The following is a 26,735-nucleotide window of genomic DNA, read 5'->3' on the forward strand; positions in this document are numbered from 1 at the left end:
ACAGCTGTGCCACCCTGCAAATTAATTGTTTGGATTGAATTCCTATGTAGCTGCTAATCCTGCAGAACTGGGACAACTGGGCTTCAGCATTGAGCAGCAGTTCTAGTCAAACTCCCTCTACGTAAAGCCTCCTTACAGCTCAATTGCTTTTTCTTGCCTGCACACTAATTAAATCCACTCAACCAGCAAAGTCAACCAATCCAAGAACAGAATTTATGTATAAAAATCAAATCAAATCAAGCTTGACCATCATAACTTTGATATAGATTTAATAAGTAGCTTGTTACTGAAGTCATCCGTCACCATTGGCAAAAATAATTACTCAGAAAAATCAGGCTATTCATCAGTTAACACATTATTATTTTTAACTAATATCTCAACAAGCGCAATTTATTCTACATTTTCTTATTCCAATTTGGTCCTGAATCCTGACTCTTAATTATTGTCTATTTCCTCTAAAAGCTCAATTTCAAATCCAACTGCTAAATATATTACAGAGGTCAACCATCACTGCTACAGAATTTAATAACATGCCTACATGTTGCTGCATTTTCTTATCTGACATCCGTTCATTATGGAGAATACACACTGTTGGCTTTTTTGTAAGCTCAATCAATAAGTCTTCAATGGCTTGAAATTTCTACAAAAAAATGGCCATTCTGCATGGAACTGAGTCTTTCACCACCAAAGCTGGAAGGAAGTTTTGAACTCCCACACAACTTCCCCAAATGTGGAAGTCCCAGATGTCCTAGAGCTGATTGCTGGTGTTATTCCAGTTGTACTTCGACTTTGGAATCCAATGGTGAAGTATAAACACCCTGCAGCTCCTCAGAGCTGAACGTTGACCAGTTCAGATGCCTCCTCCCTGGCCATACACTCATCTCTGGAGCAGTGAGCAACAATTCTAGTCAAAAGCAGGATCTTCCAGTGGCCACCCATTTCAATTTCACTTCTCATTCCCATTACGGCATGTCAATCCACAGCCTCGCTTACTGTTGCGATGAACCCACACTCAAGTTGGAGGAGCAATGCCTTATATTCTGTCCGGGTAGCTTCCAGTCTGATGGGATGAACATCAATTTCTCAAACTTCCAGTAATGCCCCCACCATTCACCAATCCTCCTTCCCATTTCTCTCCCTCACCTTATCTCCTTAGTTGCCTATCACAGCCTTCTGGAGCTTCTCCTCCTTTTCTTTCTTCCATGCCCTTCTGTCCTCTCCAACAGATACCCCCTTCTCCAGACCTGTATCTCACCAATCAACTACCCAGCTTTTTACTTCAATCCTTCCCACTCCTCCTCAGTTTCACCTCTCACCTTATGGTTCTTCCTCCCCTCCCCCCCCCATTTCTTACTTTGACACCTCATCTTATTTTCTGGTCCTGATGAAGAGTCTTGGTCTGAAACTTCGACTGTACTCTTTTCCATAGATTCTGTCTGGCCTGCTGAGTTCTTCCAGCATTTTGTGTGCATTGCAAAAAAATTTTTTCTGATGGGTAAGTGCTCTGTATCACAAATGTTCTGCATGTGAGTGCAAGGAACTGCAGAGAGTTGTCAATACAGCTCAGTATCTCACAGGAACCAGCCTCCCCTCTATGACTCTGTCTATACCTCTCGCTGCCAATCATCATCAAAGTCCCAACCCACCTCAGACGATCTCTCTTCAGACACAAAATAAAAAACCTGAAATCATATATCACCAGATTCAAAGACAGTTTCTACCCCACTGTTATCTGACTCCTGAATGGACCTCTTTGACAATAATTGGACTCTTGGCACCACACTCTACATTATCATTAACCTGCACTTTAATGCTCATCTGCACTGTACTTTCTCGGTTGCTTTTACACTTTACTCTGCGTTGTTTCTGTTTTACCTCATTGAACCTCAATGCTATGTGTAAGGATTTAATTTGTATAAACAGTATGCAAAGCAGCATTTTCTCTGGATCCTGATACATATAACGATAAAAAAAACAATGCCAATACTGATATGCAAGTTTTAATGGAGAGGAATGTCTGTACAGGAGAAAGGCTTCAGCAATTGTCATATTTAGATTTAAATATAATATTTTAATTGTTTTCAAATGTTTTCTAGGTTTTCATATGTTTAATTACTTTAAGAGTGCTAATGGCATGTTTTATTCGTAATAATCTGTGAATAACCAAGGTGGTTTTGACAGTTTTTCGTATCGTAAACAAGTGGCAGAGTATTTCAGCTGAGTAAACTGAGAGTAGAATATTTCAGCTCACCAATCAAATTCACGCAAGGTAGGAACATGTTTATAAGTTGTTAGCTTGGATAGCAAGGAAATTCTGGACCACTGTTATTTTTAAGGATTGTGTTCTTTAGAACAATTAGACAGGGACTTCATTGCACATTAAACATCATTCACATAAAATTGCTGATCTATTTTTGCTGTAGCATACTACAAACCATTAAATTTAAGCTTGTAACTTAAGGATAAGAACTATAATAAGTAACAAACTCCAGGAGACAATTCCCTATGAGGCACATTTAGGAACAGCAACGATACTGCATTGATGGCATCAGAGGACTTTAGGTTAGCTAAATGATCCTTTCCTATCCATGACTTCCCAAAACAACAATGCTCCAGTCCCTAAAAGATTACTCCATTTCAGCAGATTCATAATTTCTCAGATCATCTGTATTGGCAATTTTCTTTTACCTCTTTTATCAAAATCTGCCTGGCAATAAAAGAGCTGAAAATCAGCACTGGAAAACCGAATCAAGCTTTCCTGTTACTTTGCATTCCGAAATCTCATTTTAACTTATTTATATCTGCTATGCCTTCATTGATACAGTGGTTAATATAAATAATATAAAAGGGTCTACTTTTACTTTTAAGAGAGAATGCTTAAAACATACAGGTATGGTTTTCCATTATATAGCCATTCTTTATACATGTATTCTCTATTTATAAAGATTTGTAAATGGAAACATGTTTAGACCTTGATATATGATGATCATAAATGTGTTCTGAGATGTGCTGGTCAAGAAATGTCAACTATTTGAAGGACTGTTTTCATACTGATACCGGTAAGCTATAAATTTGGCTGACTTGCTTCCCTACGGCTGAATACAATGCAGTTGCTGGCTTCTATAAATATTGTCATATTAATGGAACTCCGCACGAGTTTCAAATTGTAACCTAATCTTACATCTGAATTTGTATTTCATTTGCAAATTCAAAAGATAAATCACATTAGGGTCATTACACATTAAATAATATTACCAGTTTATTGTAATGAGTAGCCAATATTCATGAAAGCACATTTCTCTAACTATTAGTGTAGTATGGTTAGTAATTGAATGATTTCTCTTTACCCAGCTAATTAATATTTAGCAATGTTTTCTGGTCACAATAAATGAGTAATTAATTTTGTTTCCTAATGTTTGCAGAACATTTTTAATTTACTCTATTACCTCACATTCTAACCCTTCCCATCAAAATATTCAAACCAGGATTATGGATTGTTAGACTAACATGAATGATTTTTCAAGAAGCGTTCAAAAATTAGGCTGAAGCAAAGGGACATCGTTTTTCATAATCCACCAGATTTTTTTTCATAGAATAATTGCTGAAAAAAACACTTCCTGGACAGGAAAAACAAATGAGTTTCCACTAAAAGCTTTGTCGCCTCTCTTACCATACCATATTTTTCCATTGCAATGATCATGTCAGTGTAAAAACCTCAAGTCTAAGCTGCAAAATAAGTATGTATAAAATATAAATATCAGAAATTCTGCAGATGCTGGCAATCCAAAGCAACACACTCAAGATGCTACAGGAACTCAGCAGGTCAGGCAGCAGCTATGGAATTTGACATTTCTGGCCATGACACTTCTTCAGGACTGGTAAGGTAGGGTGAAGACGCCAAAATAAAATAAAGGTGGGGGAGAGGAAGAAGGATAGCTAAAAGGAGATAGGTGAAGCCAGGTGGGTAGGAAAGGTAAAGGGCTGGAGAGGGAGTGATCTGATAGGGGACAAGAGTGGACCATAGGGGAAAGGGAAGGAGGAGAGGCACTAGGGGGAGGTGACAGGCACGTGATAAGAGGTATGAGGCTAGAGTAGGAAACAGAAGAAGGAAGAGGGACAGTAATTAATTTTAGGTGAAGGACAAATCAATATTAATGTTATCCAATTGGAGGCTACCCGGATGGAATATACTGTATTGCTCTTCCACCCTGAAGGTTAGCCTCAGCATGGCACAGGAGGCGGCCCTGGACCTACATGTCAAAATGGGAATGGGAAATGGAATTAAATTGTTTGAAAAGCAGGAAGTTCTGCTTTTGGTAGACAGAGCAGAGGTGCCTGACGGAGCTGTCCCCCAAATTATAATGGGTCTCACCAAAGTAGAGGAGGCCACATCAGAAGCACTGGACACAATAGACTACACCAGCAGATTTGCAGGTGAAGTGTTGCCTCACCTGGAAGGACTTTTTGGAGCCCTGAATGGAGATGAATGAGGAGCTGAACGGGCAAGTGTAGCACTTTGGCCGCTTCCAGGGATAAGTACCATGAGGGGCATTAGTGGGAAGGGAATCATGGAGGGGGTGATCCCTGTGGAAAGCAGAGTGGTGGGGGGGAGGTAAAGATATGTTTGGTGGTAGGATTACCTTGGAGATGGCAGATTTGGAGAATGGCATTTTGAATGCAGAGGCTCATGAAGTGGTAGGTAAGGACAAGAACTCTATCACTGATAAGAGAACGGGAAGATGAGGTGAGCGTAGAGTTTGGGAAGGACAGCATCAATGGTGGAGGAAGAGAAACCCCATTCTTTGAAGGAGGACATCGCTGATGACCTGGAAAGGAAAGGAACATCCAGGGAATAAATGCTGTGGAGACAAAGGAACTGCAAAAAGAGAATAGCATTTTTACAGGAGACAGGGTAGGAAGAAGTATAGTCAAGATAACTGTGAGAATCTCTAGGTTTATAAAAGATGTCGGTCGACAGTTTGTCTCCAAAGTTGGAAACAGAAAGATCAAGAACGGGGAAACAGGTGTCCGAAATGGACCAAGTGAATTTAAGAGCAGAGTGGAAGCTGGAAGCAGAGTGGATAAAATTGACAAGCTCAGTGTGGATTCATAAAGCAACCCCATCAATGCAGTGGAGGAGTGGGGAGTACTACCGGGAAAGGCAAGGAATATTGACTGTTCCACATAGCCAGTGGAAAGTCAGACCAAGCTGGGGCCCATGCGGGTGCCCGTGGTTACCCCTCAAGTCTGGAGGAAAAGAAGGAGTGAAAGGAAAAATTGCTGAGGGTGAGGACCAGTTTTGCCAGCGGATGAGGGTCTAAAATATGCTTAAAATAAGGTTTTTAATTGATTGTGTAGACCTAAAGAGTTAACTTTGTATTGAATTACTCTGACGTCTGTAAGACTGCTCAGCACTATTGGACAGATTGAAATGCAGTTCAGCTTCTCCTGACAACTTCTTGACTTAATATCAGCAATTGTAATGAAATCTACCAGCTTTTAAAGGGAATATTCATTCTGTCTGAAATTACTAGATTATAGAGCTCTTGCTTATGATAACATCAAACCATGTGAAGAGGTTAAAAAAAAAATTAAACCAAGCAAATCTAGGGAAATTAAACACAGTGTGAGAAAGAGATGCTTTCATAGTAAGTAATTTAATGTGAGGAATAGTTGAGTAGAAAGGATGAAAATTATCTGAAAAATTCACAATGCTTTCTATGTGAGGCCGCCTTTGGCAAAACCAATGCAAACTGACTCTTGAAGATAGGTCGAAATGTTACCTCAAATACCAAAAAGGCCATATTCAATTATTTTGCACACCTTACTTCCAAAAGCAAAGATAAATGGAGAGGGGTCAGAGGATAGCAAGAAAAAAATCAGGAGTTAGAGCAAAAACAACTGTGATAATTTCTTCAAAAAATATATAAATGATGAATATCTGCCTAGAACAGAGATTACATTTATAGGAAAAGGCAAGGGAGGTTTGGTTAAATATTTTGTGGAGTCAAGAGGCTCCCATAGTTGCTGGATCTAGAGCTTGTTTTACTTATAAAGGATAATGGCCCTCAGTAATATGGAGGTATTGGAAGGCATTAAGGTGCTCACTTGCTTATCTTACAGGAATCATGGGCACAGAAACTCCACTTAGGACCTACCAGTTATACTGAAGCATATAATTAGATAAAACTTTTATATTTTTTGTATAAAATGGTAGGTTGACCACTAATTGGTCTTGGCTTTCTTACTGTAACTACTAACTATTTAATGCTGGAAAGATGGAGGCGTTCAAGAATAACCTCCATGATCAGGTTACAAGGTAAAGTGTTGGGACAAGAGGAGAGAGACATCTAAACATGGTAAAGGACAAAGTCCAATGGTCAAATGCTCAGTTCATACATTGGACTAGTCTAAAATGTATTCATTTTCTAATATATTTTAGTTAGGCAAGTAAATTATTTAATATGGAAAGGTACGTAAAATATGCTTAGAATTTTAAAATGATTATTGAATTCTAATAATATAAAAAGACTACAGATTATTGAATTAATTTTGTTATTTCTAGTGTTGCTTATTCTTGTGACAGTACACAAGGAGGCCATTTGGCTTAAAGGTCCATACCAGCTGCTGAATGCGCAATCCTATTAGATCTAAACACAAGCATTTCTGCAGATGTTGGACATCTACAGTGACGCAAATGAAATGCCAGAGGATCTTATCAGGTCAGGCAGGAATGGAGCCCAAAACATTTTGGGCCTGAAATGTTGATCCTTCATTCCTTTGCATTGATTCTGCCTGACCTGCTGATTTCCTCCAGCATTTTGTGTGTGTTACTCCCATTAGATCTAGTCCCTTTCTCCTTATCTCTGCAACAGGTTCTCTCTCAGACTTGTTCCTCAAATTCGCCTAGATTCTTTTTGTCTTAAACTTCAAATCAATGCTAAACTGCAGCTGCAAATACTTGGTATATTTGAACATGCCATAATATTCAAATGAACATGGAAGCAAAGATTTTAACTTTACCAGCACTGTTACAACACGCAATGTTACTCCTTCCATACTGTTTTCCAGTTTCTGGTCCACTAGCGACCCATTCAATCCAGAAGTTGGACTCCAAAGGCCTAGCTATGGGTCATAGAAAATAAGCAATGTTATATTTAATGTTGCGGAGTTCAATTATAACATAATTTTACTGTTTTACATTCCTAAAGCTCTGTATTTGTCAAAGCTCATTATACCATCAAGATCATGACAACATAATGCAATTCATATATAATTATACTGTAAATAAAATTACATTTGGCTTTTGCAATGTTGGTCACAGAAAATTGAAAAAATATGTATTTTATAGAGTTACAGGAATCACATCATGTAGCACACTGCTGTTCTGCTGAAGCTGTGTTTTGTGTCGAGTCAGTCTCTTTAAAGGTACCGACTACAAATTGATCTCCAGTCAATTACATTAAATGCACTATTATTTAGTGGTAGCATTACGTTCAGTGCTAGCTTCCATGATTTTCATATGCTGCTCTTATTATATGATAAACTTAGTAGTGATAACCAGAGAATTATTGCCGCGCAGCTAAGTTCACAACTTGGTACAGTCTTAAAAGTTAACAGCTTTCTTTTTACAAAATCATTTTTAGAAAACCATAAGTAATTACTATGCCACTCGGTTATTAAGCTGAAATTATTATTTATGAATACTGACAGTATGTATGATTAACTAATAAGCTCACAAACTGACATTCATCCTTCACCACAAGCTCAAGCAAGTGACCAAACTGTATTTCTGAATTCTGCTTCTGAAATTCAGCTCCATTAACCTCAGAAACAGAGTATTTATGCAGATGTTATATTCTGTGTCTAGTACAGGCAACTGAGTATGCAATTCAATATGAGGACTGTGAAAAACATGCACAAACAATTAAAGCAGGTTATGGGGTGCATTACAGTGTAGATTTAAAAGACTCATCATCTTGTAATAAAAAATTATGAGTTTCTTTAATAAAGCAATACCTTCTTTGTAATTCTACAGAGTAAAGTTCACACTTTCCAGTTAGGCTTGTTCCTTGATGAAAACATTGCAGAGACAGGATAAAAACACGTGACAACCCATACATTGATTGCAATGTGATTTTTGTAGGCATTCTTACTGAAGTAACTAACATAAGCTGCTGTTTTTGCAAATATCCTTCACTGAAAGTTCACCTGTGGAAGCAGGAGTATAATAAAATATTCCATTATGCACACCAATGGCTTTACTTCATCAGGAATTTAAGGAGATTTATTATGTCACCAAAGTCAGCATATGAGTTAGTATATTTGCTGAAGACACAAAGGTTGGGGATGTTGTGGATAGTGTGGAGGGCTGTCAGAGGTTACAGCAGAACATTGATAGGATTCAAAACAGGGCTGAGAAGTGGCAGATGGAGTTCAATCCAGCTAAGTGTGAGGTGGTTCATTTTGGTAGGTCAGATATGATGGCAGAATATAGTATTAATGGTAAGACTATTGGCAGTGTGGAGGATCAGAGGGATCTTGGGGTCTGAGTCCATAGGACACTCATAGCTGCTGTGCAAGTTGACTGTGTGGTTAAGAAGGCATACGGTGCATTGGCCTTCATCAATCATGAGATTAAGTTTAAGAGTCGACAGGTAATGTTACAGCTTTATAAGACCCTGGTCAGACTCCACTTGGAGTACTGTGCTCAGTTCTGGCCGCTTCACTATAGGAAGCATGTGGAAACTATAGAAAGGGTGCAGAGGAGATTTACGAGGATGTTGCCTGGATTGGAGAGTATGCCTTATGAGAATACATTGAATCAACTCGGCCTTTTCTCCTTGGAGCGGTGGAGGGTGAGAGGTGACCTGATAGAGGTGTATGATGAGAGGCATTGATCATGTGGATAGTCAGAGGCTTTTTCCCAGCACGAGAGGGCACAGCTTTAAGGTGCTTGCAAGTAGGTACAGAGAAGATGTCAGGGGTAAGTTTTTTTACACAGAGAGTACTGAGTGCGTGGAATGGGCTGCCGGTGATATGATAGGGTCTTCTAAGGGGTACATGGAGCTCAGAAACATAGAGGGCTATTGGTAACCCTAGGTAATTTCTGAGGTAAGGACATGATTGGCACAGCTTTGTGGGCTGAGAGGCCTGTATAGTGATGTAGGTTTGTTCTATGTTTCTATATGACAAACCATTCAATCCTGGAATTATTTTCGTGTACCTCCTTGGAACTCTTTCTAGTTTCTAAGATAAAAAGCCCCAAACTGCTCACAATACTCCAAACGAGGCCTCACCAGTATTTTATAAAGCCTCAACATTACATCCTGACCTTTATATACTAGTCCTCTTGAAATGAATGCTGACATTGCATTTTGCCTTTCTCACTGCAGACTCAACCTGCAAATTCACCTTTAGGGAATCCTGCACAAGGTCTCCCAAGCCCCTTTGCGCTTCAGTACTTTTAATATATTTTCTCTCCATTTAGAAATTAGACAATCCTTTCATTCCTTCTACCAAAGTGCATTACCATACACTTCCCGACAATGTATTCTATGTGCCCTCTTTGCCCATTCTCCTAATCTGTATATATCCTTGTCTAACCAGTAGCCTCTCTACTTCCTCTAAACTACTTGCCGCTCCACCTATCCTCACATCATCTGAAAACTTGCAGCAACGCTATCAATTCCATCATCCAAATCCTTGACATTTAACATAATAAGTATTGGTCCCAACATAAACCCATGTGGAACACCATTCGTCTACCAGCAGCCAACCAGAAAAGGCTGCCTTTATTCCCTCTCTTTGTCTCCTGCCAATCATCCATGCTAAAATCTTTCCTGTAATAGCATGGGCACATGGCTTGTTAAGCAGCCTCATGTGTAGCACTTTGTCAAAGGCTTTCTGAAAATCCAAGTACATAGCAGCTGATTCTCCTTTGTCTATTCTGCTGGTTATTTCTTCAAAGAATTCCATTGGATTTGTCAGACAAAATTTTCCCTTGAAGGAAACCATGCCGACTGCAGCCTGCTTTATCATGTGCCTCTGAGTAACCTGAGACCTCGTCCTTAGAAGTTGACTCCAACATCTTCCCAACCACTGACGTCAGGCTGATGGGCCTGTAATCTCCTTTCTTCTGCCTTTCTCTCTTCCCGAAGAGTAGAGTGACATTTGCAATGCTTGTCGTCTTTCTGAAGCATTCCAGAATCTAGTGATTCTTGAAAGATCGTTACTAATGCCACTACAATCTATTCAGTCACTTCTTGAAGAACCCTTGGGTATACACCAACTGATCCAGGTGACGTATCTATCCTCAGATCCTTTCAGTTTCCTGAGAACCTTCTCCCTGGTATTGGTAACTTCACACACTTCATGACCCCTGACACCTGGGACACCCTTCACCTCTTTTACACTTTATATATCTGACGAGACTTTTGGTATCCTCTTCAATATTGTTGGTTAGCTTACTTTCATATTCCATCTTTACCTTCTTATTGACTTCTGTAGTCACCTTATGTTCATTTTAAAAGCTTCCCAGTCCTCTAACTTCCCACTGATTTTTGCTCTATTATATGCCCTCTCTTTTGTACCGTAGTAAGTACACCACAGTACAGTCCTTTTAGATACAATGATGACCAACCTTTTTAACTTATTCCACTATCAATCTACAGTCCTCCAATATTCTTTAGTTTACTTATTTATTGAGATAAAGCCTGGAATAGGCCTTCTGGCGCTTCAAGCCATGCTGGCCAGCAATTCCCCGGTTTAATCCTAGCCTACTCCTGGGAGGATTTACAATAATCAATTAATTCGCCAACTGGCACATTTTGGCCTGCAGGAGGAAACCGGAGCATCCGAAAGGAACCCATGTGGTCGCAGGAGGAATTTACAAATTTCTTACAGGCGGCAGTGGGAACCGAACCCAGGTATTAATATTGTAAAGCATTCTACTAACTGCTACACAACCATGCCACCCCACATGCCTATCTGAGGGTCTCTTAAATATCCCAATAAACCTAGCTCTTCCACCAACCCCAGCAGTGCGTTCCGTTCAATTATCACTCTCTCCATTAAAAAAAATCTACCTCTGACTTCCCCACTTCACTTTCCTTCACTCATTTTAAGATTATGCCCTGGGAAACAGGCATTCTTTATTGACTTTTTCTATGCCTCTTATCATCTTATACACCTCTATCAAGTCCCCTGTCATCCTAAAGAGAAATGCCTTAGTCAGTTCAACGTATCCTCATAGGTAAGTTCTCTATTCCAACCAATGCCCGGCTAAATATCCTCTGTATTTACTCTAAAGCTTCCACATCCTTCCTATCTAAACTCTCTAAAATCATCCCCAATAGCTTGCCCACCACTGATCTAAGACATCCCATGTTATCCTTAATACCTTTCTTAAACAAATGAATAATATTTGCCACCTTCCAATCTTCTGGTACTGCTCCTGTGGGCAGTGATATGCAAATATCATCGCCAAAGCCACAGCAATCTCTTGCTTCACTTCTCTGACCAACTTAAGGTATATTCTCTCTGGCCCCGGGGACTTAAGTATCTAATGTTTTTCAAAAGTTCCAGCTCATCTTTTCTTAATATTAATTCATTCCAGCATATCGGCCTGTTCAATGCTGAACTCACATTAATCAAGGTCTCTCTAACTGATAAATACTAAAGTAAAGTACCTGATCAAGGACTTCCCCTACCTCCTCTGTCTACCGGCACATATTTGCTCTTTTATCTTTGATTAGTCCTCCCTCACTCTAATCATCCTCCTGTTCTCCATGTATGTGTAAGTATGCATTGAAGTTTTCCATAATCCTGTTCACTAAAGCCTTTTCATGCCCCCTTCTAGCCCTCCAAGGTTGCTTCTTAAGCTGCTGCCTGGCTTTCTCATCAGTCTCAGGAGCTTTGTCTGATCCTTGCTTCCAAGAACCTTATTTAAGTAAAATACACAAAATGCTGGAAGAACTCAGGAGGTCAGGCAAATCTATGGAAATGAATGGATAGTTGATGTTTCGGGCCAAGACCCTTCTTCGAGACCGTAATTAAGTGTGCTCTTCCTAAACCTTATATAATCTGCCTTCTTCTTCTTGTTTGTGCATTTTTGTACTATTCATTTAGTTCTTTTAAAATTTATAGTAAATTAATGCATTTGCACTGTACTGTTGTGGCAAAACAACGAGTTTCATGAAATACAACTCTGTGATACTAAATCTCTTTTTGATTCAGTGTAACTTAAAGGATTGTGGCAGCTAAATTATCAGGCACTAAATGAGACTTAAGTAGCCCCGTTACATGCATACATATTCAGCAGAAATGATATGGGACTAAGTGGTGTATAAGAATTTGGCAGATCTGCTATTAAGAAAGGACTCCTTGAGTTACAGGAGGCTCACGCACAGAAATAAGGCAATTACCTGATACACTATTTTCCCTCAAGTAGCATTATAGATTTTACATAAATGCTTAAGTGCATAATTTGATTTCGCATTTGATGTACTATCACCATTGGAAGCACAATAGTAAGAAAAATCTGTGTGAATATACTGTACAGGCGGCACCAAACAGCATTAGAGGTAAAATGGACTGTGTGGCAGTTGTTGAGCTTTCAAATACAGTGAGAGGCTTATCAATGATAATGCTGTTGCAGAGAAAATGTAGCTGCATCTCAGTTAGTGTCCAGAATAGCATTTAATGATTCCTTGCACAGAAATACTATACAGGTGACCCCCATGTTAAGTGTGTGGAAGAGTGTGTTCATAGAAAACAGGCTTCTTCACAATTTTTTTATAATGGTAAACTGCATCATCTGCACAGGTATCAACAAACATACGTTGGAAAGAAGGGCAACACACACACAATGCTGGAGGAACTCAGCAGGTCAGACAGCGTCTATGGAAAAAAGGACAGTTGACGTTTTGGGCCGAGACCCTTCTTTCTTGTTGTGCCTCCATAACACCAGCAACTTCAAGCAGAGTAGCAGTGGAGCTTTGTTTCGTGTTTTTAACATTTCAAATACCTATGATTCTCAGTTATTTGATAATCATTAAAACTGAAATAAATAATTTAACTTTTTAAATAATTATAAATACGCAACATTTAGAAAAAATACTTAAAACCATTAAAGTAAAACTAAGTAATGAAATTATGTTGTAAAAATCATAATTACTGATTTTAAAACTAAAGGAAAACATTCTTTTTTAATAAATGACTTAGCTTCAGCTATGCTTCCCCTCTGGATCCGACATATCTACGGAAATCAATGGAGTTGTGACTCCTGTGCCCTTGCCAATTTAGTAACATAATGAAGGGGAGCCCCAGCAAATATGGGCCACACCGTTAAATTTCCCATGTAATTCAGTGGTGACCTAAACTGTCAGATTTGGCCCTTCAAATCTGTAAGTAATTTATGGATCACTGTATTTTACAGACTATAGCTGTAAGTCCATGCTGAATGCAAGCAGTTCCGTTTGGGCGCAGCTAGTGTGATTCAGCCAATTTAAGATTCAGGCAATAGAACTAATCTGACAGAAGGTCATCTGCCTTAAATATTAACTTTCTATTTAGTATTTAAGTAGTGAATATTTAGATAATATGAGGATACCCATTTATGCTGAGTATCCTCAACATTTTCTATTTACTTTTCAGATTTTCTGCGGCAGTGGTATTTTGCTTTTGCCATGTAGATAGTTCTGTAGTTTTTGAAGGACACCACAAAGTCTAATGGTATTAAAGACTTTGATACATTGTAGTCACTTCCATCCTGTCATTCTCTTCTGGTTAGTATTGAGTTAAACCTTGATTAAATCCCTCTGAAGATTTCAGTCACTTTGACAAGGATACCAGTTTGTTATGGGCTCAGACAGTTTTGTTTGTTCCTGTGAAAACAAATAGTGTGTAAATGTGGCAATGGGAAATTTCGTGAGCTTTATCTAAGAAAACATTCTGGAGTTGATCTGTAGGAATACAAATTATGACTTTGATCTCAACTTACAAAGAATCCTTTATCTCTTTCAGTAGAACTCCACAAGGTTTTTGGTATTTTAAGGAAATAAGCAGCAGCCAATCCTGGTTGAAGATCTCAAAATTTAATTTCATCTTTTTGCAATTTTTTCCAACTCGAAATTGGATAAGTGTATGAGACACATAATGTCACACTAAAAGTGAATGGGTCATCTTCAGTCTGTTGTAAATTACACTGGGCACAGTTCCAATGGAATAGAAATCTTGCTACTTTCACCTGATTTACACCAATACACTGCCAGCTGGATCTGTGAAATCTCCAAAGATCTTTGAGGCATATTTATATTACACAGGAGTTGAGAGATAATGTATCAAAGTAAGTCATGGTGTCTTCTGCACTACACAACTGTAAATCGATATTTCCCACAAAGTAATTGCATCATATTTAGCACAAAAATAATTCACACAATGAAACCATGGCAAATTATTCAACTTCCTACATTTTGTGGCCCAGAAGCAGTTTATCCTGCCTGGAAACAGGACAGAGCTGAGAGTGAAGTTTGACTTTTGCTTTGCCAGAGCTCTCAGCCATACACCATCATGAATTTATTCACAGAATTATGCAGCTTTGCTTTTGTCATTGTTGAAATTCAAATACAATGAATGGGACATATTTATTTGTTTCCCTGAATTAAACATAATATGATACACTAAATTCTCATAGCTTGTTACCTGTTCAGTCCTGTTAGGTTTTATCAGTTGAACCAAACTTAGCTAAGAGAATCTTATTATTTATATTGGATGTCCTTAACATGTACATTTTGTACTTTCCACTAAATTTTACAGAACTTTTATTATTTAATATATAAGGACTGCATGGCTGTAGAATTCTCTTATAAGATGTCCATGACTAGAAAAGTGTTGGGGTGACAGTAAATTTTCCCAGAAGTGTAGACCCAGGGATCATTGAAAGTTATAAGAATTATAATGATATATAGCACAAACATTTCAATGATCACAACTACTTGCCCTCAAACAATCCCACAATGCATTGCCAAGAACATTGAACCAGTGTAATGGCAATCTCAGAAGTAGAGTGCAATGATGGAAGATTGTGTGAGGTGACTTTGGAAATTATCCTGTTTAACCTATGCAGGACATTCTGGCTTGTCTGATGCCTTAGCATGATCTATGCTGTCATTCAACTGTAAGGATCTGGGAAGAAAGAATTCTTATTAAAGCTTAAGAAATCATTTTAAGGTGTTCCTTTAACAATAGGACGGGTCTGGTTGCAAATCTACACATTGTTCTCTTTACTAAAAACAGCAAAATGTACACTCTGGGGCAGAAGCTCTGAGGTACTGGTTTCTGGTCTGTTTTTATCGGCCAAAGTTCTGTTGAGGTTGGAGCAGAATTTTTCATGAAAAGTAGGAGAGTTGCACTTGAAATACTATCACTACAAGGTGAAGATGCATCTGAAGAGAAAATTCATAACAAATAGTACATTAATTTAAATAGCCGTTAAACCAATTGAAGTTCAGGGTAAAATACTTTATTAGAAGTAGCATAGTTTATCCCCTCTTCTTAACTGTAAATGCTGAAATGTTACTCACACGTTGAATGCCTTTATCCTTTTCCTCACTGTAACTGGTACCAAGAATTTCAAACAGGACATTTGCATTTGTACCATCATCCCTAAAACTGAGCATTCCAGTTAATCCACTCACTTTTCCCTATAAAAGAAAGAAACAATTTGTAGAATTTGAAATTTGAAGTCCACATAAACAGTCAGCATGAAAAATGAAGAAAGACATTTTGGCATTTATTGGTGCTTAGAGGATTTCATTCCACAACGGTGCTTGTCATCTTAGAGAACTGTAAAAGGGACGGCCATCAATGCCTTGCAACTTGAAGAAGGACATGGGTATGGTTCCACTTGATAAAAATGTTCGGTTGCTTGAATATTGGATTTGATGCTCAGTACATGAGATCAAAGATGAATGTACAGTCTAGTGAATTCTTAACGTCACAGGGAAATGTTGTTACAACATTGCTCTCAATAGGCTGGGCTAAAGGTACACACGTGTATAGTCCGTGCTTCACTTCTGAAGTGGAAGTCAATGGTATTGTATGTTGGAAGCAGAGTACAGTGAACTAATGCTACAGCATGCATGCCTAATTCATGCACCACTGGGAAATCCCTCACCCAAAATGAATTTCCAAGTGTTCAATTAATGAGGAGAGGAGCGGTGACTTTAGAATATATGCCTTTGGATAAAAGATTATAGTGGATAATTTGCAAAAAAATCTCCTTTGACCTTGTGGGAATGGATTCTGCTCGATCCAGCCTGACACGCACAGTCACTGGATACTTGCGTTCACCTGGACTGGGCAGGGAAACCCATCCTGACCTCCTAGGCAACAAAACAACACAGCAATTGGGCCTCAGGTGGTGTCTGGCAGAGTCCATCACCCATAGAAAATCTCCAACAAACTTTGAAAGGAGGCAAATATGGAGGCAGAACTTTGCCATCTTTCAGAGCTCTCAAAGCTGTTCTAATTCTGAGTCATAAGAGACCATTGAAAAGTATTACACATGAAACTGAAAGAAAATTAAAATTAAAGACATTAGAAGTATGTAAAATGGCATTCATTTAAATCTCATTAAAACACTTAGGTATAATCAGTGACAAGTTGGAGTTGCAATGGCTGATTAGGAATATCAGCTCCAGCCAGCCTGCCAACTGCATAGAAGTTAGACTCAATAGTGTACATATATTGTACTGGAGGAATCTATGTCGTTGATGACTGGTTATTAATCTGTAAGACTGATTATGTGAAATCATTGCATGCCTTACCTTCAAGACAATCTTGAATCGTAATATTCTGTTGTTAGTATGGAACACTCTCAGGGTTGAATGGGCTGAGATTACCAGTAATTTTTTGTGATATGGAGCCTGAGGTGATTTTTGTAGGACAGTCTAATCTTCTGAACAAATCTGCTGAATTTAGTGTTTTTGCCTACAGCCTGGATGCATGCATTATTAAACCGTCATTCAGAGTCATTTCAGTAATGTGGACTAGAATCAAATACGGGCTAGACAGTTAGGACATTAGGGATCTAATCACTGATATTGCACAAATCATTGGGTTTATAAAATTCAATTTGACAATTTCCCATAGAGGGATATGAACACAAATATCCTCTAATGCAGGCCCAGTATCATCATTCCCTTGATCATAGAATTCTACTTTCACAGTTAACATAGTATAAGACACAGCAACGTTAAAAAAAACAGAGTACCAGGCATAACCTTAAAAGGACTCAGTAACTCACTCCTAGTCAGAAGACAGGCTGTTTGCTGCAAGCATACATTTTCAAGTCCTTAATCATTTTAAATGCTCTTTCCACTATTGCTTCTCTTTTAAATAGGGGCTTTAGCATTCTCAGGATCAAATTACTTTCATACAAATATCAGAAACAAATAAAGTTCTAACACTCCGAGCCTGTTTCTGTGCTATGATTCTATGACTTAACACGTAAGTGATGGATAACAGATAGCTTGGAGGTACACATGCCCCTACACCTCCTCCCTCACTACCACTCAGGGCCCCAAACAGTCCTTCCAGGTGAGGCGACATTTCACCTGAGAGTCTGTTGGGCTCATATACTGTGTCTGGTCTCCCGGTATGGTCTCCTGTATATTGGTGAGACCCAACATAGATTAGGAGACTGCTTTGGCAAACACCTACACTCCATCTGTCAGAAAAAGCGAGATCTCCCAATCCTCACGCACTTTAATTCCACTTCCCTTTCCCATTCTGATATGTCTATCCATGGCCTCCTCCACTGTCGTGATGAGGCCACACTCAGGCTGGAGGAACAACACCTTATTTTCCTTCTGGGTAACCTCCAACCTGATGACATGAACACGGATTTCTTGAACTTCCGGTAATGCTCCCCCTCCACTTAGCTTTTCTTTATCCCCTTTTCCCTTTCTGACCTTATCTCTTTGCTTTTCCATCACCTCCCTTTGGTGTTCCTCCTCCCTGTTCTTTCTTCTATGGCTTTCTGTCCTCTTCAATCAGACTCCCACTTCTCCAGCCCCATATCTCTTTCACCAATCAATTTCCCAGCTCTTTACTTCATCCCTCCCCCTTTAGGTTTCACCTATCACCTTGTGTTTCTCTCTCACCTCCCCCAACCTTTTAAATCTACTCCTCAGCTAGGTTCCTCCAGTCCTGCCGAAGGGTCTCAGGCACAGAACACCGACTGCATTCTTTTCCATCAATGCTGCCTGGCCTGCTGAGTTCCTCCAGCATTTTGTGGGTGTTGCTTGGATTTCCAGCATCTGCAGATTTTCTCTTGTTTGTGGATTTTTTTCCTATGAACTCCGTGAGGACATGAACAATAGAGTTGCCTTCATATTTTTAGAGATTCAGGGGAAGTTTAAATTTGTTGATATGAAATGTCACCCATTTTTACTGGAATAAAATCAGTGCAGTTAGGGACAATTTTGGGACTATTTCTTGCACATTAGAAGCCTGAGAGAGAGTAAACTAGAAATAAGATCATGTCTTTTTTAACATGCCTGGTGTGCCCTTAAGGAGGTAAGTCACTTGTGCCTGCAAACTTTCTCTATTTTCACTTTGCATGGCTACATTCCTAAGTGAATGAATTAGTAAAGAGAGTGAATCGATTCTAACTCTGCTATTGCATACAACTTATACTTATATGGGTATAATATTATTGAATTTTGAAATAAAACATGCATAACCTTTTTAATTGCATCAAATGTAGACTTTCCACCTTGCCATGGCTTGGAGTTTTTCCTTATGCATGTCAAACTAGCCATGCTATGCCATTTTCGATCTTCAAGCTTCTTATGGAAGGCATCAGCCAGCAGCAAAACACTGTCATATACATAGAGATTGGAGATCTGCATAGATTAGATCAAAGAATAACTTTCAGCTAAAAAAAAGTAATTTTGAAATGATGAGTTCCCGATACAAGGAAACTGCAGATTAATGAAACTCTTTAGTCAAAGAACAGCATTTAATATCTCTAATGAATTCTTCCCCTCACATCAATACAAATTGTTTGAAAATTTATCAATCCTCTGCTGCAGCACATGGATAACACCATTAAAGGTCTATGAGAAGTCTACACCAAGTGCATTAATAATATCAAATATTTTTACCAACCAGTGCACTCACTAGAAAACCCTCATTAGAACACCTAAAAATCATTATAAGGACTTTGGCAATTAGTCAATGTATTAATCAATATTTTGCTTTAAGTGGTTTTACGTGTAATCTGATCTGATTTTTAGTCAAGGTAGCCTCTACATTAAGGCAACTTATGGAAATATTGATCAATTTAAATTATTTTATGACTGAAGAGACAGGAACTTTGTCTAATCTCTGTGAGTCTAAGACAGTAGATTTTTAACCTTTTAAAAATGTGGTGGCTTCAGAGAGAAAAAAGAACACATGTCAAAAGAGAAAATTGATAGGATTTTTCAGCTCTTTTTCCAAACATTTCAAAGCAGCATCCCAATTGCTACACTGATCCTGTCATGATCAAAGCCCCATTTTCTGAAGGCTTCCCAAAGATGCATTCCAGTGACAAATGAAAAGAGAGCAAACGTATTAGGACTGTACTGGGACTGTCGCAGATAAGGGTGACATTAAACATTACAAGATAAGGCAGATAAGGGTGACATTAAACATTACAAAATCTTGAAGAGTGGAACAAATTGGTGGCTGAAGGTCAAGGTCAAAACTAAGTATGTAAATCTGGAAGGAAAGACTCTATCCCATTAGACAAATATGACCTAAAACTATGTTTTGTTTTATTTTATCTATTCGGTGTTACAGTTGTAGCATAGGCCTTTCTGGCCCTTTGAGCTCTGCTGCCCCAGTAACCCCCAACAACTTGATTTAACCCTAACCTAATCACTGGACAATTTGCAATAACTAATTCACCTACCCAGTAGGTCTTTGGACTGTGGAAGGAAACCAAAGCACTGGGGGAAAACCCATGCAATCCGGCGGGAGGACGTACAGAGAATCCTTACAAATGACACTGGAATTGAACTCTGAACTCTGACACCCTGAGCTGTAAAAGTGTTGTGCTAACTTCAGCGCTACCATGGACCAAAGAGATTTGATTCTATTGGCCTACAAAGGCAGACAAATGGGTGGGAAATAGTTTAGGAACTTAAACCCATCTTTCAAATGTATTTGTAAATAATCAGAAAAGGAGAAAGGTGCTTCAGAGGAAATTCTGATTCCAGGTTGTGAAGCAAGAGCAATGTCCACTATCCATATTTTATCCACCCTTTATAATCACCTGAAATACAAGAACATGACTTCAGCAAGACCAGGTGGAGGCTAAGGCTGCTGTCTCATTTTTAATAGTGAAACTCAGGCTTGAGAAGTTGAAGCCAAGGTATAATAAACAGCAGGAAGAGGCTGAGTAAGTAACCTATGGGAAACTTAAAGGTTTTAGGCTTCTGTTTTTGTCTGCAGATCTTTAGTCCTTCACTCAGTGTGGGCAGGATGGTTTAGGTGGTGGAATGCTGCTCCTCTGAGATTGGGGTTTCAGGGTACCCAACAGTCTCCCTTGTGACTACATCTGTAGGAAGTCCACCCAAATTCAGCTCTTCACTGACAAGGTGAAGGAACTGGAGTTGGAGCTGGATATATTTCGGACCATCCAAGAGGCTGAAAATCTCAAAGATGAAACTTTTATTGAGTTGGTCACACCCAGAGTGCAGGTATCTGGCAGTAAATGAGTGATCACCAGGAGAACTAAAGGGATTAAGCAGTTAGTGCAGAATTCCCAGAGGCCATTCCATTCAACAACAAGTATATCCCTTTGGATACTGCTGACATTATGCCCTATCAGGGCACAGTGGCAGCAGCCAGGTCAGTAGCACTGTAGCTGGCTCTGAGACTCAGCAGGGAGTAGATAAAGTCAGGTAGAGCGATAGTGAAGGAGACTTGATAGTTAGGGGGATGGACAAGAAATTCTGTAGCTACAAAAGAGATAGCAGGATGGTGTGTTGCCTCCAAGGTGCAAAGGTCCAGGATGTCTCAAAGCAGCTACAGAATACTTTCAAGAAGGGTGAGCAGCCAGATGTTGTGATGCACAATGGCACCAATGACAGGAACAGAAAGGGGGAAGAGGTCCTTCACACAAAGTATAGGGAGTTAGAAAAGAGAATGAAGAGCAGGAATTCCAAGGTAATCTCTGGATAACTCTCAGTACCATGTGCTAATCAGGGTAGGAATAGGATGATAGTACAGATGAATGAGTGAATGTGGAACTGGAGCAGGGGCAGCGTTTCAGCTTGTTAGATTACTAGAATCTCTTCTGGAGCAGGAGTGAACTGTACAAGAAGGACAGGTTGCTCCTCAACTGAAGGAGAACCAATATCCTGGCCGGGAGGTTAGCTGGTGCTGCTTGGGAGTGTTTAAGCTGGTTTGGAGTGGGGTGAGGACCAGTGCACCATGTCAGAAAGTGGAAGGATGGAGAGGAGGGTAAATACCAGGGCCAGTGACAGATGATAGGAACAAAGTAATAATTATTGAAGCAGTAATAATAGATATAGGTATATAACAGGAGTTAATAGCATTAAGAGCAAAGTAATAGATGTAATGGGACAGATAGTTTGAAGTGTGTGTATTTTAATGCTCAGAGTATTATTGTCATGAGGCCTGTGGGCCTCTGCAGCTTTCCATTAAATGTTGAGCTGGTAAGTTTCTTGAACACCTAAATTTACTAATTGTTGTCTGAAGTAGAGTCGTTAAGCTCTCATGCTTTCTGTTTAACCTTGTCAAGGTAATTGAGACTGGCACTGGTTTTCTGCATTCTATGATTATTTAATTTGGACTCTTGATTAGTGCTGATAGTGGAGTCTTTGTGTTTGTGGAAAATGATTTGTCTCACACTTTCGGTCAATTATGTTACCAATACTCTGTTAGTATTCCAATGTCTAACTTTTGTTTCCATCTCTTCAAGGACAGTTTGCCACTCCTCCGCCCTTGGGTTGAGTCGTTGCCAGTGCTCTTCGTGACACAGTCTGCCATTCCTCTGCAACTGGGTCCAGTCTTGCCAGTGTACACTGTGACACTTATGGGCAAATGCGAAGAACTTTGAACATGGATCAGTACATGCAATGATAATGCTTGGCCATGACAGAGACTTAGTTGAAAGAGAGGCAGGAATGGGTGCTTAATTTTCTAGGGTTTTGATATTTAAAGAAAGATAGATAGGGAAGTAAAAGAGGCAGGGGAGTTGAACTACTGATCAGTGACAATATCAGAGCTACACTCAGAGGGGACATAATGGACGACTCATCCACTATAAAGGTAGGACTCAAAGCTAGGAAGAGTGCAATCTCTCTGATGAAATTGTACTACAAACCCCCAACCACCCCCAATAACCATCCAAACACCAAGGAACATACAGGCAGTTTAACAAGAAACAACAGGGTTGTTGCATGGGAGACTTTAACTTCCATAATATAAACTGGGACCTTCTGAGTGCAGTGCAAGAGGCTTGCTATATAGACTGTACGTCAAGAGAAAGATGATAACAAGGGAGACAACGTGGAACTTGGAACATTACAGCACAGGGACAGGCCCTTTGGCCCACAATGTTGTGTCAGATCAAAAAAATTAGCAATCAAATGGGCAACTAAACTGAATCCCACTGGCTTCACATGTCCAAATCCTGCCATTTTCTTCACATTCATGTGCCTACCCAAGCGTCTCTTAAAAGTCCATAATTTATTGGCCTCTACCACCACTCCAGGCATCCCCCACTCTCTGTGTGAAAAGGAACTTGTCCGTCACATCACATTTGAAATTAACCCCTTTCATCTTAAATGCTTCTCCTCTGGTTATAGATATTTCAACCCTGGGAAAACAATACTGTCCATCTACTCCATCTATGCCTCTCATAAGCTAATAAATCTCATTGAGATCTCCCTTCAGCCTCCGCTGCTCCAGAGAAAGCAACCCAAGTTTGCCCAACCTCTTTGTCATAGCACATGCCCTCTAATCCAGGCAACGTCCTGGTAAACCTCTTCAAGTTGAAGATCAGTTTATTGTCATTAAATCAGACACAAGTATACTACCAAACAAAGCAATGTTCCTCCAGACCAAGGTGCACAACACTGTACATGTAAATCACACATGTAACATATAAGGTAATATTACAAGTAAATTAACAAATAATAAGGTGACACAGGTTAAAAGGCAAACATTATAATGCTGCTGGCACTTCATGTGTGATGAAATAGGTGATGGCAGGGGGTTCAGTACTCTTCTGGCCTGGGGGGGAAGAAGCTGTCTCCCAAACTAACAGCTCTTGTCCTACTGCTACGGTGCCTCTTTCCTAATGGTAGGAGGTCAAAGAAACCATTGGACAGATGTGAGGGAGCACTGACAATGCAAAAGACCCTGAGTATGCAGCGCTTCTGATAAATATCTCTGATGGGTGGAAGAGAGACTCTGATGATCCTCTCAGCAGTCCTCTCTCTGTCCTTTGTAGGGATTTGTTGTCAGATGCTTTGCAATTTCCATTCCAGATGGCGACACAGCTGAACAGGATGGTGCTCCTGTAAAGATTGGTTAAAATGATGGGGGTGGGGGAATGGTAGCCTCACTTGTTAGTCTCTTCAGGAAATGGAAATGCTTCTGTACTTTCGTGATCATCATCTGGTCCATGAGATCATCCATTATGTGCCCTCCCAGAAACTTACTGCTCCTGAATCTCTCCATGGAGGTGCAGTATATGTGCAGTGAGGAATAGTCAACTGCACCTTCCTAAAGTCCACAATCTTACATCTCTTCTTTCAGTTTGTCCTGTCAAAGGGTCTCTGCCGAAAACGTCAGCTGTACGTCTTCCTATAGATGCTGGCTGGCTTGCTGCGTTCCACCAGCATTTTGTGCATGTTGCTTGCATTTCCAGCATCTCGTGTTTCCACAATTATCTGTTGGTCTTGTCCACATTTAATCTCAAGTTGCTGTGCTCGCACCATTCTAACAGCTTCTCTACCTCCTGTCTGTACGCCGTTTCATCATCATTGTTGAAGAGGCCAACATGAACAGGAGTAGACCGCGCATGAAGCCCTGAGGGCACTGGTGTTCGTTGTGATGGAGTACGAGGTATTTCTGCCAAGAAGGACTGATTGTGACCTGTCTGTAAAGAAGTTCAGATCTAGTTACAGAGAGCGGTATTGAGAGCCAACAAGACAGTTTACCTATCAGCTTCTTCTGCACCATATCTAAAGTCTTGTCATCCCTCTGAAAATGGGGAGATCAGTTCTGTATGCAATAATTCAGATGCGGCCAAAATAGAGTTTTATAAAGCTGCAACGTAACTATCTGACTTTTGAACTCAATGCCTCAAGAAATAAAGGCAAGCATGCTATATACCTTCTTAATCACCCTTTAAAACTGTTCACCACTTTCAGGGAGCTAAAAACTTAGACCCCAAGGTCCCTCTGCTCCTCAACAAAGTTAAGGGTCCACCATTAACAGTGTACTCTCCTTAAGTTTTACCTAACAATGTGCAAAAGTTCACATTTATTCCACCCGTATCTGCAATGGACCTATATCTATTCTTTGCTTGTCATCTACCATAAAACAATAAAGCCACCAATTGTCTATCATCTGCAAACTTGCAAACCCATTCATCTATATTTTCATCCAGGTTACTTATATACATAACAAACAGTACAGTACAGATCCCTGTACAACAGCACTAATTATAGACCTCCAGCTAAAATGGGATCCTTCAACACTACCCTCTATTTTCTCTTAGCAAGCCAGTTCTGAATTCAAACAACCAATTCACCATGCATCTTAAACTTCTGGATGAGCCTGCCATGAGGAATTTTGTCTAGTGCCTTACTAAAATCCAGGTAGACAACATCCATAGCTCTGCCTTCATTAACAACCCTCGTCACATCATCATAAAACACAATCAAGTTAATTAGACATAACTTGCCCTGTGCAAAGCCATGCTGGCTCTCCCAAATTAAACCATGTTTTTCTAAATGCTCTTGAAACCAATCCCTAAGAATTGGGGATTGAAATGCTCATGAAACGAATCCCTAAGAATCCCTTCAGTATCTTCCCCACCACTGCTGTAACACTCACCAGTCTATAGTTTCCAGGACTATCCTTGGTTCCCTTCCTGAATAATGAAACAACATTAGCTAATCACTTCTCCTCCGGGATCTCATCTGTGGCTAAAGAGGACACAAAGGTATTGGTCAAAGCCGCACCAATCTCCTCACTTATGAAACATAGAAACATAGAAAATAGGTGCAGGAGTAGGCCATTCGGCCCTTTGAGCCTGCACTGCCATTCAGTATGATCATGGCTGATCATCCAACTCAGAACCCCGTACCTGCTTTCTCTCCATACCCCCGATCCCTTTAGCCACAAGAGCCATATCTAACTTCCTCTTAAATATAGCCAATGAACTGGCCTCAACTGTTTCCTGTGGCAGAGAATTCCACAGATTCACCAATCTCTGTGTGAAGAAGTTTTTCCTCATCTTGGTCCTAAAAGGCTTCCCCTTTATCCCTAAACTGTGACCCTTCATTCTGGACTTCCCCAACATTGGAAACAATTTTCCTGCATCTAGCCTGCCCAATCCCTTATCCACCTTAATGTTCTTTAAGAGATCCAACACTACCTCCTCCTTTACTTTGAAATACCCGAGCATATTAATACTTGCTGATCTCCCTATCATTCATGGCTTTCTCCTTAGTGAATACTGAAATAAAGTACTTATTAAGGACTTCACTCACATCCTCTGCATCCAAGCATATGTTCCCTTTTTATCCTTGCTGGTCCTACCTTCTCCCTTGTTATCATCTTTCTCCTGATGTGTAGTCTATATAGCAAGTCTCTTGCACTGCACTCTAAAGGTCCCAGTTTATATTAGGGAAGTTAAAGTCACCCATGTTCTTGCTATTTATTGGATATTTATTTATTATTATTTCTTTCTTTTTATATTTGCAATTTGTTGTCTTTTGCATATTGGTTGAATGCCCTGTTGGTGCAGTCATTTATTGATCCTTTTATAGATATATTGAGTATGCCCACAAAAAGATAAATCTCAGGGTAGTATATGGTGATATATATGGAATTTGATAATGAATTTACTTTGAACATAGAAACATAGAAAAGCTACAGCACAACACAGGCCCTTTGGCCCACAAAGTTGTGCCAAACTTGTCCCTACCTTAGAAATTACTAGGGTTACCCATCGCCCTATATTTTTTGAAGCTCCATGTACCTATCCGAAAGTCTCTTAAGAGACCCTATCGTATCCGCCTCCACCACTTGTTGCTGGCAGCCCATTCCACACACTCACCACTCTCTGAGTAAAAAACTTATCCCGACATCTCCTCTGTACCTACTCCCCAGCACCTTAAACCTGTGCCATCTTGTGGCAGCCATTTTAGCCCTGGGAAAAAGCCTCTGACTTTCCACATGAACAATGCCTCTCATCATCTTATACACCTTTATCCCATCACCTCTCATCATCTGTTGCTCCAAGGAGAAAAGGCTGAGTTCACTCAACCTATTCTCATACGGCATGCTCCCCAATCCAGGCACCATCCTTGTAAATCTCCTCTGCACTCATTCTATGGTTTCCACATCCTTCCTGTAGTGAAGTGACCAGAACTGAGCACAGTACTTCAAGCGGGGTCTGACCAGAGTCCTTTATA

At 39.7% G+C, this 26,735-nt stretch overlaps 1 protein-coding gene across 1 annotated transcript in view; it reads right to left on the minus strand.

Annotated features, from left to right (window-relative positions):
• The window catches only part of LOC132405150 (glutamate receptor ionotropic, delta-2-like), a 497,754-nt gene that overhangs the window by 98,747 nt on the left and 372,272 nt on the right, over positions 1 to 26,735 (minus strand). The window contains exons 7-9 of the mRNA XM_059989852.1: positions 18,750 to 18,911; positions 15,585 to 15,704; positions 7,024 to 7,125 (exon numbers count right to left, since the gene is read on the minus strand). Coding sequence (XP_059845835.1) covers positions 7,024 to 7,125; positions 15,585 to 15,704; positions 18,750 to 18,911 — 384 coding nt within the window. The remainder of the gene's footprint in view (positions 1 to 7,023; positions 7,126 to 15,584; positions 15,705 to 18,749; positions 18,912 to 26,735) is intronic.

This window comes from Hypanus sabinus, chromosome 15 (genome assembly GCF_030144855.1).
Source record: "Hypanus sabinus isolate sHypSab1 chromosome 15, sHypSab1.hap1, whole genome shotgun sequence".
Classification (NCBI taxonomy): domain Eukaryota; kingdom Metazoa; phylum Chordata; class Chondrichthyes; order Myliobatiformes; family Dasyatidae; genus Hypanus; species Hypanus sabinus.